General features: G+C 45.5%; 2 protein-coding genes across 2 annotated transcripts in view; both read right to left on the bottom strand.

The window, feature by feature from the left end:
* Positions 1 to 15,938, bottom strand: part of LOC143117426 (uncharacterized) — a 66,953-nt gene that overhangs the window by 27,904 nt on the left and 23,111 nt on the right. The window contains exons 4-8 of the mRNA XM_076279139.1: positions 6,785 to 7,489; positions 5,828 to 6,532; positions 4,606 to 5,307; positions 3,393 to 4,085; positions 2,783 to 2,803 (exon numbers count right to left, since the gene is read on the bottom strand). Coding sequence (XP_076135254.1) covers positions 2,783 to 2,803; positions 3,393 to 4,085; positions 4,606 to 5,307; positions 5,828 to 6,532; positions 6,785 to 7,489 — 2,826 coding nt within the window. The remainder of the gene's footprint in view (positions 1 to 2,782; positions 2,804 to 3,392; positions 4,086 to 4,605; positions 5,308 to 5,827; positions 6,533 to 6,784; positions 7,490 to 15,938) is intronic.
* LOC143104977 (GTPase IMAP family member 8-like) lies at positions 12,336 to 15,393 on the bottom strand. The gene is made up of 3 exons (XM_076269440.1): positions 14,655 to 15,393; positions 13,578 to 14,284; positions 12,336 to 12,779 (listed from the first exon to the last, which is right to left on the bottom strand). The coding sequence occupies exons 1-3, from the start codon at positions 15,391 to 15,393 to the stop codon at positions 12,336 to 12,338; spliced, it is 1,890 nt and encodes a 629-aa protein (XP_076125555.1).

The following is a 15,938-nucleotide window of genomic DNA, read 5'->3' as shown; positions in this document are numbered from 1 at the left end:
ATCTTTACGTTAAGGCGGGACCTCTGGTGAAGTGGAATTGAATAAACCAATCACATGCAGCCAGTGTTAAATTCTGATCTATTTATCTCTTATTAGTTAACTTTCGCATGACTCTGCCCACTTTGTGCATCTGACTTTACATGCACTGTCAGCAAAATATGCAGTCAATCAAACTCGCACCTGTTAAGTTTTATATCCAAATTATTATTATTATTATTATTTTTTTGCTTTGTTTGAATATCTAGCTCTTGTAGTCTGTGGGATAACCATCATCAGGCAAATTTACTTGGCTGTGACAGAGATGAGTCACTGATGCATTTTGTTTTATTATTAACTCTGAGACAGCTGCTTGATGGTATTGACACAAGTGTGTCAATGAAGACCACATTGTACCACCCACTGATCTTTTGATTTTATCTATTTATTCATTTTTCTTGTTGTATGTTTTTTCTTGTCGAAAGAACAGAGTCAGACTTTATGGGCCCTATCATGACATTCTAAAGTGCATCGTCACTCGTCAAAAGTCTATTCAAATTTAGTAGGATGTCCAGTTCACATTGGGAGGGGTTTCGTTCTCAAAAGTGGAGCGCATGGCGTAACAAGGTGTTCCTAGGTCTTTTAATCAGTCATATGGGTGTGTTTGGGGCGTTAAACCAATGAGAATGACATCTGTCATTCCCTTTAACGGCGCAACGCGCGATATGTCAAATAAATGCATCGGTATTTTGGCATTCAACGGCGCATTTGAAGGAGGCTGCTTACGAGACTGTATGGAATAGTCATTCTTAAACCATGCTTTACTAAAACCTAGCATAGCCTTCACGCATTTGCACTCGTCTATTATTTGAACTCATTGGCAAAGTGAAACTAACTTCACCAAGGAGTCAGTCAACGACAAGACAGTTATATGCAGTTACTTTCACTATTGACTGACAATGGGTTACCCTCGAAAACATAGGCTGGAAAAAGCAACACTTACCCTAATGCTGCTCAAATGACTGAATAAAACAACATTTATCCTGCAGAGGAGTTGCTTATATCTCGTGACAGTGCGTCTTCAGCTGTGCTCCATACGTGTCTCTCACCTCTCCCCTAATCACTTTTAACCGTCATTATCAATTTGCAAATGATGGTGAATAACTACTCGTCATGAGATGTACAGTATTTCGTAATATCTTTATTCTAATTATGTTTCCCATTGTAATCGTGCAATTTGTAATGCTTTGCATGGACGTGCGCTGGTGTGCGTTCATGAATGATAGAAGGATGGTGCGTGCACCTGCCAATATGACTGTTGACATGCGCTCTTAAAATAGCATATGAACAACTCGCCATTGACTTCTGACCAGGTTTAGCTGGTGTATGATAGCAAATTTTAGACAACGCGCTAGGCCCCTCCCTAGGTTGTTAATTGCCACACCCCTGGGCGCAATGCTTAAAAAATAGTTGTGCAAAATACCAAATTCAACTTTCCGCTGGTGAATAACAAGTATTACGCCATGCGCTGGTGGCCCAAAATACAGCCCTATGAATGTAATTTAATTAAATTTAACTTAATTCTATTTGTTGGGGTTGTGTATTCCACCCAGCCACACTCAGATACCGACTCTGACAATTATTTACTAACAAAACACAGACCTAGGAGAATAGAATAAATGCCTCTAACAATGGCAAATTTGGAAGACATGTTGTACTCACTCATAGAGTTTAGATTCTCTGCCCGAGCCCGAACTTGACCCGACCCGACCCGACCCGCGGGCCGGGTCGGGCCGATTTTTCCAGCCACTATCCTCGGGCCGGGCCGGGCCGGGTCCTTGATCAAGCATTTTTTTTTTTTAAATCATTAGCCTACTTGGGTAGGGAGCTAAAGCTATGCCATAGTCAGACTCAGAAATATTATATATTTAACAAAGTAGGCCTAAGTAACAAGTGTACAAAGTTATACAAGTTAGGCTCAGAGTTACAAAATGTAATTTGTAATGTCATCTGCGCAACACGTATCATGCGCAGCTTCTCCACTCGCACGCATCACACCGGGCCTGCTGTGCTGTATTGTGTAGTTTAAGTGCAACGTGAAGCTTGAAGATGTAAAGAAAAAAATGAAAACAGGAGAAATAACTTCGAGCAAGTTTGGAGAAAAGTCGGAGGTAGGCTGTGCATTTGTCAGGTATGCTTTGTTGCGTGCATTAAGTGCGCACGATGTTCACCTATGACAGCAAAAAGACTTTGATGAACATGAAGCAGGCTTGCCATGGCAGAAATAATGATAGCCAGCCTTCAATGTCCTCTTTTGTCACTTCTCCAAGCATACACCTGAGAGCGAGGCAAGCCCTCACAGAGAAATGCCTTGAGTTTTGCTGCAGGGACATAGGCTACTTTTACGTTGTAAGTGGCTTACGTTTCTTCATTCGGATTCATTTGCAATCCATTCCATTCTGAATAAACAAACATAGGCCTAGTTTAGCCTACATTCTTCATTATTGCATTATTCATTAATATAATTCTAAACGGATTTCTGTAGCTCAAACAGCTCGGAATTGTAGTTGAGAACGTCAGTTATAATGGCCCACGTATTTAAAAAATGTCGGGTTTAAATCGGGCTCGGGCTCATAATTACAGTTAATGTGTCGGGCCGGGTCGGGCTCGGGCACAATGTGCACGGGCTCGGGTAGGGTCGGGCTTGATTTTTTGGGCCCGATCTAAGCTCTACTCACTCATAGGGGGAGTGTCCATGCTTCCCTGCAGGCTCAACTCATCCAATCGGGCTGCAGCCTCATTCAACTCTCTGCTCTGGTCATCTGCTCTATTCCGTTTCAGCAAACCTACAAGTCCAGTATTTAAAAAAAAAAAAAAAAAAAAACTTATTTAGGTAGTGTAACCACTACCTAACTAGTGTGACATTCTAATGAGGAGACACAGCACTCCTTCAAAATCCTTCCTAGAAATGCTTGGGGTTAGTTTGTAGAAAAAAATCGACATGTGAATACATTGTGCCAATCATGTGATGTGTCGTGAATACATCGTGCCAATCATGTGTTGTGATCTTGCCGCTGGAGCAAGATTGGTCGTGAAGCCTTGCACAGGCACATTTCTGCTGAAATAGATGCCTGACCAAAAAGCGTTTATGTCGTTCAATATGGCCACTGAGTGGAGGGACTTGCCTAAAAGGTGGGAGGTCCTACATGTACTCATCATTTATGAGTAAATGGACTCATGTATCATAACATAAACAGAGCAGTCTTTTAACAATTGCATTGACTTTAATTACTTATTATTCATTTTTATAAAACAGATAGATCATTCATTATACTACATGTTTGAGTTGACAATTAGGGTGGGATGTATATTATTTCAACATTAATATTAAGTGGGGATATTATGTCATAACACACCTCTGAAGAGAGATGGCCATCTTCTCCTCATCTTCTCCTTTTTCTCCTCCTCCTTTTCCCCCTCCTTTTTCTCCTCCTTTTTCTCCTCTTCTTGTGGTCTCTGATAGTGAGCTCCTCCGTTTCTTACCACCAACTGTTCTATCTTCTCCAGCAGCTCTGTTACTTGTGTATCATCAGTCCAGTCCTTGTTGTTGAGGACATGATATCTGTTCCCACATTTCCCAATGATCCACTGCAGGGTTTCTCCTTCACTCTCAATGTACTGCTCAATGGATGTGTCTCCCAGCCAGTCTCCATAGGTGAAAAGGACAATTGTGTGACTCCAAACATGTTTACCAAGAAGCTCCAAATGGCCCCTGACACTTTTTGTGTAGGCCTCTGCTAAAGTATAATCTGTGCGTATGACTAGAAGGACTGTGTGTGGTCCTGGAGGACACTGAGACACACTTTGGACAATCTCCTGTTTAGTGAGCTCAGGAGTGTCTGTGAGGTTGTGAAGGCTGAACCATCCCGGAGCCTTGACTACAGTGACCTGTCTGCCTGCTACTTCTCCCTGTCTCTTCACACACTGAGCTGTTCTTCTCTTCAGGTCAAACTCCTCTCTGCCCAGGATGGTGTTTCCTGATGAACTCTTCCCAGATGTTCTGTATCCCAAAAGCACAACCCTCATGCTTGAGAGGAACAGACCATCACCTGTAAGAAATAGAAAAGCCATATGTAATGTATGAGAGGCAGAGTAGCAACAATTGAGTGTCACCACAGCTGTTGTGAAATCACCACTGCTAACTCCACTGCCCCGTACTGGACAACACTGACAGCAGTGGTATATTTGTCCAACAGGGGGCAGCATATCTATTGCTATTGTATGACAATGTTAAGATTACACTAATTGTATAATAACAAGCCCAGTGCACAGGCATTTAATGATATATAGCATAAAGAAACACATTGGACTATTTTTCAGACAAAGCTTCTGACCAAATGCAGTTCTCATTTTCCTGTCAGGCACACATGTTGTCTAAAGAGGTAATTTTTTAAACACACTAATGCCTCACACTTCAGAATATTGATTTAAATCGCTAAAAAAGGGCCCAGTGAGGAATAAAAAATAATAATGGTAATATTAATTTAATATTACAATACAATGTATAGTGCCATATAAAATATAATATTACCATATAAATTACAACATATTAAAATGACTGTAACTCACCTCCTGAAAATTGAAAAGCAGATCTCTGCTTGTAGACACACATCTGTCTGTCCTCTGCTCTCTGTGTCTGTTGTTTTCTTCTCTCCTTTACTTTCTCTAGTCTCTTTCTGTTCATCTCAAAGTGATGGCCACTGTTTCCAGAGATAATTTCCTCTATCTTCTCCATCAGCTCTGTGATCTGAGTTTTGTCACTTTTGTTCTCATTGTTGAGAACATGATATCTGTTCCCACATTTCTCTACCAGATATCTGATATGTTCTTCACTCTCAATGTACTGCTCAATGGTTGTGTCTCCCAGCCAGTCTCCACAGGTAAACAGCACCATGGTGTGACTCCAGACTCTGTCACTGAGAAACTCCAGATGTTCTTGGGTGTTTCTAATGTCATCCTGCGAATAAGAATCAGCTACTTGTATAAGCAATAAGAGAATGTGAGGTCCTGGAGGACACAGAGACACACTGAGCACAATCTCCTGTTTAGTGAGCTCAGGAGTGTTTTTGAGGCTGATATTCTTCCACCATCCTGGAGCCTCGACTACAGTGACCTGTCTGCCTGCTACTTCTCCCTGTCTCTTCACACACTGAGCTGTTCTCTTCAGGTCAAACTCCTCTCTGCCCAGGATGGTGTTTCCTGATGAACTCTTCCCAGATGTTCTGTATCCCAAAAGCACAACCCTCATGCTTGAGAGGAACAGACCATCACCTGTAAGAAATAGAAAAGCCATATGTAATGTATGAGAGGCAGAGTAGCAACAATTGAGTGTCACCACAGCTGTTGTGAAATCACCACTGCTAACTCCACTGCCCCGTACTGGACAACACTGACAGCAGTGGTATATTTGTCCAACAGGGGGAAGCATATCTATTGCTATTGTATGACAATGTTAAGAGTAAAAGGTATAAGTGCAGTGCACAGGCATTTAATGATACATAGAGTAAAAAAATACATTAGGCCCTTTCTCAGAAAAAGTTTGTGACCAAATGCAGTTCTCATTTTCCTGTCAGGCACACATGTTGTCTAAAGAGGTCATTTTTGTTCAACACACGCTAAACACACTAATGCCCACACTTTGTAATATTGATATAAATCGCTAAAATAGGGCCCAATGAGGAATGAAAAATAAAAATAGTAATATTAATTTAATATTACAATACAATGTATAGTACCATATAAAAATAATATTACCATATAAATTACAACACATTAAAATGAATGAACTCACCTCCTGAGAATTGAAAAGCAGATCTCTGCCTGTAGACACACATCTGTCTGTCCTCTGCTCTCTGTGTCTGTTGTTTTCTTCTCTCCTTTACTTCCTCCAGTCTCTTTCTGTTCATCTCAAAGTGACCGTCCATGTTTCCAGAGATAATTTCCTCCATCTTCTCCATCAGCTCTGTGATCTGTGTTCTGTCACTTTTGTCCTGATTGTTGAGAACATGATATCTGTTCCCACATTTCTCTACCAGATATCTGAGGTGTTCTTCACTCTCAATGTACTGCTCAATGGTTGTGTTTCCCAGCCAGTCTCCACGGGTAAACAGCACCATGGTGTGACTCCAGACTCTGCCACTGAGAAACTCCAGATGTTCTTGGGTGTTTCTAATGTCATCCTGCGAATAAGAATCAGCTACTTTTATAAGCAATAAGAGAATGTGAGGTCCTGGAGGACACAGAGACACACTGAGCACAATCTCCTGTTTAGTGAGCTCAGGAGTGTTTTTGAGGCTGATATTCTTCCACCATCCTGGAGCCTCGACTACAGTGACCTGTCTGCCTGCTACTTCTCCCTGTCTCTTCACACACTGAGCTGTTCTTCTCTTCAGGTCAAACTCCTCTCTGCCCAGGATGGTGTTTCCTGATGAACTCTTCCCAGATGTTCTGTATCCCAGCAGAACAACTCTGAACTCTGAAAGGGGGCATGTATTTTCTGCAAAATAAAATACACAAATTACAGCTATTGTAGATGTTTCCTTTTATTACAAGTGTTGTTCACTCTACTTTGAGGAGGAATATTTTATGGTGTCTAATACATTCTACTGACATATATTTGAGTTAATGTTTCATACAATCAAGTCCTTTTATTTAACTGAATTCATATATTGCCCAATTTATTTCTTTTAAAAACAACTAGACAAACTCTTTTTTTTAATTATAAAACACATCAATGAGACAAACTCACGCTTCCGTGACTGAAGGTGTCGTCTTTGCCTCTCCACCTTCATCAGCCTCTCTGTTGCTCTCTCTTCTTCTTTCTCCCTCCTCTCCTTCACTTCCTCCAGTCTCTTTCTGTCCATCTCATAGTGACGGCCTCCGTTTCCAGAGATAATTTCCTCCATCTTCTCCATCAGCTCTGTGATCTGAGTTTTGTCACTTTTGTCCTCATTGTTGAGAACATGATATCTGTTCCCACATTTCTCTACCAGATATCTGATATGTTCTTCACTCTCAATGTACTGCTCAATGGTTGTGTCTCCCAGCCAGTCTCCACGGGTAAACAGCACCATAGTGTTACTCCAGACTCTGTCACTGAAAAACTCCAGATGTTCTTGGATGTTTATAATGTAATCCTGTGTTGACGCTTCGGCTATTTTTACAATCAGTAAGAAAATGTGAGGTCCTGGAGGACACAGAGACACACTGAACACAATCTCCTGTTTAGTGAGCTCAAGACTGGTTTTGAGGTTGAAATTAATCCACCATCCTGGAGCCTCAACTACAGTGACCTGTCTGCCTGTTACTTCTCCCTGTCTCTTCACACACTGAGCTGTTCTTCTCTTCAGGTCAAACTCCTCTCTGCCCAGGATGGTGTTTCCTGATGAACTCTTCCCAGATGTTCTGTATCCCAGCAGCACAACTCTGAACTCTGAAAGGGGGCATGTATTTTCTGTAAAATAAAATACAGAAATTACAGCTATTGTAATAGTAATAGCAATGTTTGTGCGCGGAATATGGGAATAAGGTGAATAAACCATGGAATAAACCCTCTATCTATGTGTGCCATTTTAAAATAACGGTGAGCGGCTAGGGACATTTGTGAAATACAGAGCCGTCTCGCTAGGGGCGCGTCTAGATTTCTAGGCTACCGTCTTTGGCATGCAAAGAAAAACTTTCTTGGATTCATCTGCTGAGTTTCCCTACATTCAGCGATGTAAGTTATGAACTCATTTTCTACAAGCTACATGTCTTCCTAACATTCTGACGTTGGCATTTTCCGACGAAACAAATAAAGAGAAAAAATAACTTTGTTTATTCTGTCAAAGCTCTAGTGCACTGCCACATGTTCAAAGGCTCTAGACCAGAGACAGTTGATAAACTAACCTACCATAGTTTTGCTAGAACTAGCAGACTACCACAAAGTTGCTGAATGTATGTTATTTCAGGTTAGTTTTCAACAATGTACAAGTCCTGCTTCCTAGCTAGGGAACATCACTAGCCACTCCCATTCACGTTCAGTTTACTGTGCTAACGTTAGCTAACTAGCTCGGTTAACGGGCAAAATTAAATGATTTATTCCATGTCCGAAAGTGTGCTTCGTTGGCATCACACACAAGCAATGACAAAAGAGAAACGCTTATGTTTTGACACACCTATTTATGAGTGCGGAACTAGGGCCATCATCTAAGTAGATTCACAACGAGATGAGGTGCGACCAGAATAGATATGGTAATGTTAAATGCTTCGCGACGGCTTGCAACAGCTGGCAACGTAAGTTACGCATGTGCCTGGCCGAACAAAGAGCCAGGAGAAAGCAAGTTTTCAGAGACAACGACCGCAGATCTGCGTCTAAAATGGGCTCAAATGGGCCTTCAGTAAGAGACATTAAAACAGTGGGCAAATCCCAGTTTGGTGCCCGCAAAGTGGACGAACTGGACGCAACTGGCGGGCCCCTTTTAAAAACTGACCAATCAGTGAATGCCTACCCAAGGGCCTGTTATCCGCACCCTGGTGAAAGGCTGAAATGGCCGAGGCATAAACCTTCACAGTACTGACCGCCTTGCCTTGATCCAAATAGGACTGCAAGAAGCGCAAAACTTGAGGCACAGGGCAAACCGCTGGCTCGAGACCCAAGCTGGCACACCAATCCAAAAAGATCCTCCATCTGAGTGCATAGCAAGCTCTAGTAGAAGGAGCCCTGGCGTTGTTCAGAGTCTCCTGCACAGACTCAGCTAGCTGTTCAATGACGGACTCTGCAGGGGCCAAACCCACAGGCGCAGGGCACCTGGGTTCGGATGCCAGATCTGCCCGTCTGCTTGGGACAGAAGATCCACCCGGCAGGGTAACTGCCATGGCTGACCCTGCAGGAGCCTGAGAAGGTCTGGGAACCAAGGCCTCGCCGGCCACCGTGGAGCAACCAGCAGAACTGTATGTCGGCCCTCCCTGATCCTCCGCAGGACCTGAGGTACAAGAGGGGATGGAGGAAAAGCGAACAACAAGCCTGTCGGCCAGTCTTGTGACGGAGCATCCAGGCCCAAACTGCCTCCCTGTCCCACGAGAGAGTACCACTCTGGGCAGTGAGTCGTTTCCGCCGACGCAAACAGGTCCACTTGTGCAGTCCCATACTGAGCCCAGACCTGGCTGACCACCTCTGGGTTCAATCTCCATTCCCCCGGGAGTGGCCCGGTCCTGGAGAGAATGTCGGCCGCCCTGTACTGCCCTCACTGAAGCCAGGCGCGGCCATGCCCATGACAGCAACTCCTCCGCCACCTGGAGGCACCACCGGGACCTCGTGCCGCCTTGGTGATTGACGTGGTACACCGCCGAGGTGCTGTCCGACCTCACCAGAACATGTTGGCTTCGCAACCCTGGCAGGAACCTCTGCAGGGCGAGATGGATGGCCTTCAGCTCGAGGACGTTGATGTGCTCTGACGTCCAGGAGGGTGGCCACACGCCCCTCGCTGACAGCCCTTCCCAGACAGCTCCCCAGCCTGTCAGAGAAGCGTCTGTCGAGACGACTTGCCTCTTGTGAGGAAGGCCCCCCAGTGGAACCCCCTGGAGTAAGAACCTCCTGTCCCTCCAGGGACGCAGGGCTCGGATGCAAGCAGGAGACACCCGCAACTTCACATGCCTGTCGTCCCTAGGGTGGAGCTGAAAGGCATTGAACCAACACTGCAGGGGACGTGCCTTCAGCAGGCCCAATGGCAGTACTGCAGCTGCCGCGGCCAGTAAGCCCAACAGCCTCTGGACTTTGTGGGCGGTGACCAGTCTGCCCAGCCGAAAGCCTGTCAGAGCCTCGGTCAAGCTGTCTGCCCTCCGTGGAGTGAGAGACGCCGTCATGCTGACCGAGTCGAGGAGGACACCAAGGAAGTCCGCCTGCTGGCGGGGCTGCAAGTTGCTCTTCTTCCAGTTGACCGTGAAACCCAGGGCCTGGATATGGGTCAGAACTGTGTTGGTGTCATGCACCACCTGCACCTGAGATGGGGCACAAATTAGCCAGTCGTCCAGGTACGGTAGGATCTTTAGGCCCTGGACATGGAGGGGGGCTAGCGCAGCTGCCACCACGCAAGTAAAAATTCTGGGGGCCAGTGAAAGGCCAAATGGGAGGACCTGAAACTGGAACACCCTGCCTTGGAAGGCGAAGCGGAGGAAGGACCTGTGTGCTGGGCAGATAGGGACGTGGAAGTACGCGTCTTTTAGATCCAGAGACGTAAACCAGCGGTCCCCAACCACCGGGCCGCGGACCGGTACCGGGCCGCGGGACATTCCTAACCGGTTTTTAAAAGTTTTTAAAAAAATGCATGCAAACTAAATTAAATTTCATTCGCAATAATGTCACGTTTTTACATGGCATAGGCCTATATGCAGTTGTTTAATTGCACGCATGTTTGCATTTTGCAAGGTCTATTTTCTTACGTCTGTCTGTCCTGCCTTCAACACTTTTACATATTGCCTTCAGCGCTGCGCAGCCTCAGGTCAGCTCACTTCACCTTCTTAGCGAACGGTAGTGTCACACAAAGTTATCTAAACTGCTAGAATGAGCAACAAAAAACAAGCATCACTGGCCAGAGTGTTTGAGTTGCGAGAGCCGCTGCAGAGATTTCTTACAGAAAAAGTCACCGTTAGCTGAACATTTTAGTGATGAGGACTGGGTGTCAAAACTCGCTTACCTGTGTGATATATTTGGGTTGCTTAATGACCTCAACCTGTCACTCCAGGGGAGAATGACGACTGTCTTTAAACTGGCAGAAAGTCGCTGCATTTAAAGCCAAGCTTGATTTGTGGGGACGACGAGTGGACCGGGGTGTATTTGATATGTTCCAAACACTAGTGGGGGTTTTGGGAGAGACTGAGGCAGAGCCCTTTCTCTCGCAGCTGGTGCGTGATCACCTTGTTGCGCTTTCAAATGAGTTTGAGCGTTACTTCCCATCCTCCAAAGATCCACGGCAAACCAATGAGTGGGTCTGCAACCCATTTGTCAATATCCCGAATAGTCATAACTTGTCAGCGCAGGAGGAAGAGCAGTTGATCGAAATTGCAAATGACGGTGGTCTTAAGAGTGTGTATAAGGAAACCTCTCTGGCGGGTTTTTGGATCAAAACCAAAGCAGAATATCCCGAAATAGCCGTAAAAGCGCTGAAAACGTTGCTACCATTTCCCACCAAGTATCTATGCGAGGCCGGGTTTTCGGCAATGACTGCAACTAAGACCAAATTGTGCAATCGACTGGACATTTCAAACACACTGAGGGTGTCACTGTCTTCCATCACCCCCAGATGGAACCTTCTTGTTGCAGGGAAACAAGCACAGGGCTCCCACTGATTATATTCGTAATGCACGTTATGTTTTGATCCCATAATTTGTTAAGCATGTTCACACTTATAGATGTAGCTTCAAGTTGTTCAATATTCATAGTTCATATTGTTAAATTTTCACTTCTTCAAGTTCACGTTTTTCACATGTTTAAGAGATCGTTGCCTTCACTGTTCATACATAACTGGAGCTAGTTCTTTTCAAGTAATGCATGCACAACACATATGGAACATGGAAAAGGGGGTCTTTCACAGACGTCATCTTGACCCCTGAAAACGTAGGGGGTAGGCGGTAACCGTGAGACACCGTAGCCACAACCCAAGAGTCTGGCACAATCCCTTCCCAGGAGGTCCTGGACAGCTGGGAAGGGCAATCGATGGGCAGCCCCGGATCCCTAGGCAGGACCGCCACCGCGGCCTGCACCTCTGCCTGCGCCCAGGTCTTCGCTGTCCTCTGGGCCAGGGAGTTGGGGCTGAGCTCTGGTCTGGTGCACGAAAGTGCCGGTCCCGCGGGGCAGCATAGTTGACTAGTTTCTCTAGAAGCGCCAGCCTGTTCCACTCTGTCCCGCACCCCCTGGGAGTCTGGATGGAACACATGCCCAGGCACCACGGGGAGACCTAACAGGTCTGTCCTGATGGCATCAGGGAGAGAGGTTTGGGCAAGCCACACCTGTCTATGGCACAGCACCGCAGAGGCCATAGCACTTCCCACATCACGCGTCAGCTGGGAGTGGGCTGACAGTGCGGCATCCACCAGGGCCCTTGCATCATGGTCCTCCGGGCTCATCGTTTTTCGCAGAGCCGCCAGAGTGATAGCCAGGGCGTTGCCCATACGGGCTGCCCGTGCTGATGCGTCAAAGCAGTGACTGATGAGACGGTCCATCTTGGCACACTCCTTACGCGGGCAGCGTGGATTGGGAGATGCATTGGCAGGCCCCAGGGAAGTCCAGGCGGCGATGGACTGCTCGACCGGTGGCATATCCCCTAGCCCTGAGTCGGCCGGATAGGCAGCCTTTGCCAGCTGACGGCAACCTGAATTGAATTGGGGGCGCTGTAGCGACTTACCCCATGCCGTCCGCAGCACCTTTGTGGGCTGCTGTGCGAGACGCCTTCCCAGACGCCCCCAAGGGAAGCCATGTCTGGCATAGGGGCCTGAAAACCCAGGATCTTGGTGGCACTCAACACCCGTGACATCAAGGCGCCGACGGGGACCTCCCCTGGCACCGTGGATTCATCAGTTGGCTCCACCATGTCTGAATGTAGCTCATCCAGGAGGCCGTCCCCGCTTACGTCATCGATCGTAGAACGAGGGGCATGGAGCGACAGCACATCCACATCACCCAGATCAACATCAGCAGTGGTGTAATACAGTACACGGGTGGCATGAAGCAGCGTGCGGACACGCTTAGCAGGCTCACACTGGCCCAGCTAGCTGCGGACAGCAGCGACGGGGTACACAACAGATACACAAAGAAGGCGGCCACCAGTGCGCGAACGCATGCGCCGACGTACACCAGTGGACAACTGGAGAAAAGACACACAGCAGCCCGCACCTCGTGCAAGACTGCACCTAGCAGACACAAACAGCTAAACTTATATTTTGCAAGTAGCCTAGCACACAACAACAAAGCTAACAAGAAGCACACAGTAACATTAGCGCCTAAGCCGTGCGGTATGGAGTGAACTCAGGAAAGGCGTCAACAAGTTAAACAAAGTTAAACAAAGTTAAACGAAGTTTCCTGAAAAAAACACAGGTTACTGCACATGCAGACTAACAAACACAGTCAAATCAAGAAAGCAGTGAAAGTACGTACTCACGTATCACAGGTCTTAGATGAGGCGATCAAGGTGAGAGACTGAACCGGGAGCAATCTCCGCTATTTATAAGTTCGAGTCGTTCTGCTTCCGGAGGTCATGGGCATGACTTTGTTGACATATGGTCTCGGTGATAGGCAGAACGAAGGTGATCATTCCTTTTTTAGACCGTAGTGACGGTCAGAGTGAGGTCGAAAAAGATCGACGTGCACCATTTAATTCACACTGCTGCAACTCCTTCTGCGACAGTTTCGTCTCAACGCGTTATGTTTTTGATATACGACGGCTACCGTAGTTCTATTAGGTTGCAATATAATCCCTAAACACTAGATGGGAGAACTTCTTACACATGGGACCTTTAAAAACAATTAGACAAACTCTTTTTTTAATTGCAAAACACATCAATGTGACAAACTCACGCTTCAGTGACTGGAGGTGTTTTCTTTGCCTCTTCACCTTCATCAGTCTCTCTGTTGCTCTCTCTTCTTCTTTCTCCCTCCTCTCCTTTACTTCCTCCAGTCTATTTCTGTCCGTCTCATAGTGATGTCCACTGTTTCCTGCTAACATTTCTTCAATTTTCGCCAGAAGTTCTGTGACCTGATCTTTATCATCCTTTTTTTCATTGTTGAATACATGATATCTGTTCCCACATTGCTCAATGAGCCAGCAAAGATCCCGTCCCTCACTCTCAATGTGCTGCTCAATGAGTGTGTCTCCCAGCCAGTCTCCAAAGTCAAACAGCACCATGGTGTGACTCCAGATAGCCTCACTAAACAGTGTCAGATATTTTTGCAGTTGTAGTATGACTTGAGAAGTCACAGCTGTGTCTAGAGCTACAATCAATAAAAAAACATGGGGTCCAGGATCACACAACGACACACTCATTGAAGTTTCCTGCTTCAGAAAAACAGGAGGATTATCCATGCTGTGTAGCTCCCACCCTGGAGTGTCGACCACAGTGAGCTGCCTCCCTGCCACCTCCCCCTCTCTCTTCTCACACTTTGATATAGTGCACAACTCAAACACATCTTCGCCCAGGATGGTGTTCCCTGTTGAAGACTTCCCATAGTTCTTCGACCCCAGCAAAATAATCCTCAGAGATGACTGATGTATTTGACCTGTAAAAGTAGACACAAACATACTGAACTGTTTTGTTATTATTATTGTTTCTACTATCCTGATGCAATTATTCAATAATTAAGTAAATAAATGCAGATCAATTATACATTATACTATATGCGATAACATTTAATTGCTCTCCATGTTTTCTAAAAGCATAGATTCAGATACAGTGCCTACTGTATAACAAGTATTAACCCCTCCATGAATATTTTTCCTTTTTTTTGCTTTTATAAATTGAATTGGCCAATTTAATATAGGCTTTTTTTCAATTTATCCAAAAAAAACTCTCTAATGTCAAAGTGCCATTTATAAAAGCAAAAAAGGGGAAAATACTTTTTTTATAGTATATCCACCCACCCTACTCACCCTGTGTTGACCTGAGGCCATGTCTATGTTGCTTCACCTTCATCATTCTCTCTTCTGCTCTGCTTCTTTCGATCTTTTCTCTCTCTTCTAAGTCTCTCAAAAGACCTTTGTCCATCTTAAAATGAGAGCTGCCATTTCCTGCCACCATGTCTTCAATCTTCTCCAGTAGCTCCGTCACCTGCCTTCCATCAGTGCTGTTGTGATTGTTGAGGACATGATATCTGTTCCCACATTTCTCAGTCAGCCATTTCAGGGCATCCCCTTCACTCTCAATGTACTGCTCTATGGGTGTGTCTCCCAGCCAGTCTCCATGGGTGAATAGCAATATGGTGTATCTCCACACTCTCTCACTGAGAAGCTCAAGGTGTTGCCTGGCTGAAATCATCTGTGCTTCAGTGAATAAGATGTCTGCTCGTGTGATCAAAAGGAACACATGTGGCCCCTGGCCACACAAACCCGGACTAAGCTGAATTGCTCTTTTGGTCATTTCAGGGCTCAACTCCTTAGAATAACAACTCCACCATCCAGGTGCCTCCACCACAGTGACCTGCCTGCCAGCTACATCTCCCTGTCTCTTCACACAAACAGCAGATCTCTGTCCAGGCTGAAACTCCTCTCTGCCCAGGATGGTGTTTCCTGATGAACTCTTCCCAGCATCTTTAAATCCCAGCAGCACAACTCTCAACTCTGATAGGGGCGATGATGTTCCTAATAGAGTGAACACATGTAGTTGTAGCATTTAAAAGTGGGACAAACTTAAAATGGAGCATTTAAACATGGGGCGGCAGAACAATGCTGAGTTTTAGCAGGGATGATAGTTCAGTGAAAAACAATGCAGTCATTCCATCTCCTTTCATCTAAATTCTGAAAATCTTCCCACCTGAATTTCCTGGAAAAATTCGAATAAAAGGCAGTGGCGGCTGGTCAATAGAGGGCGCTGCCCCCTCCCGTGAAATATTGACTCTTATATATCTACCAAGATCAACCATGAATCAATCAAACCTAACAAATACGAAATAAATAAACAAAATACACTGAGTTTTTACTGTAGTGTACTCATAGGGCAGGTAAAACACTGCCAGCAATCATTAAATCAGTCTACATCGGGTCGTCTCTCTCAAAATTTCGTCTACATCACATGCAATGTCCTAGTCCAAGGCACCGGGGAAAATATATTCTGGAATGCCGTATCCAGGCCTGACATGACAATATCCCGACATGTAGACTGATGTAGACAGAATTTTGAGAGAGACGAACAGATGTAGACTGATTTGTTTTGTCTCA

This window comes from Alosa pseudoharengus, unplaced genomic scaffold, assembly GCF_046254945.1.
Source record: "Alosa pseudoharengus isolate Yale_2024_CS ecotype anadromous, Long Island Sound unplaced genomic scaffold, YU_APseudo_1.1 YU_APseudo_1.1_scf_1, whole genome shotgun sequence".
Lineage (NCBI taxonomy): Eukaryota > Metazoa > Chordata > Actinopteri > Clupeiformes > Clupeidae > Alosa > Alosa pseudoharengus.
This window is presented reverse-complemented; position numbering and strand designations above follow the sequence as displayed.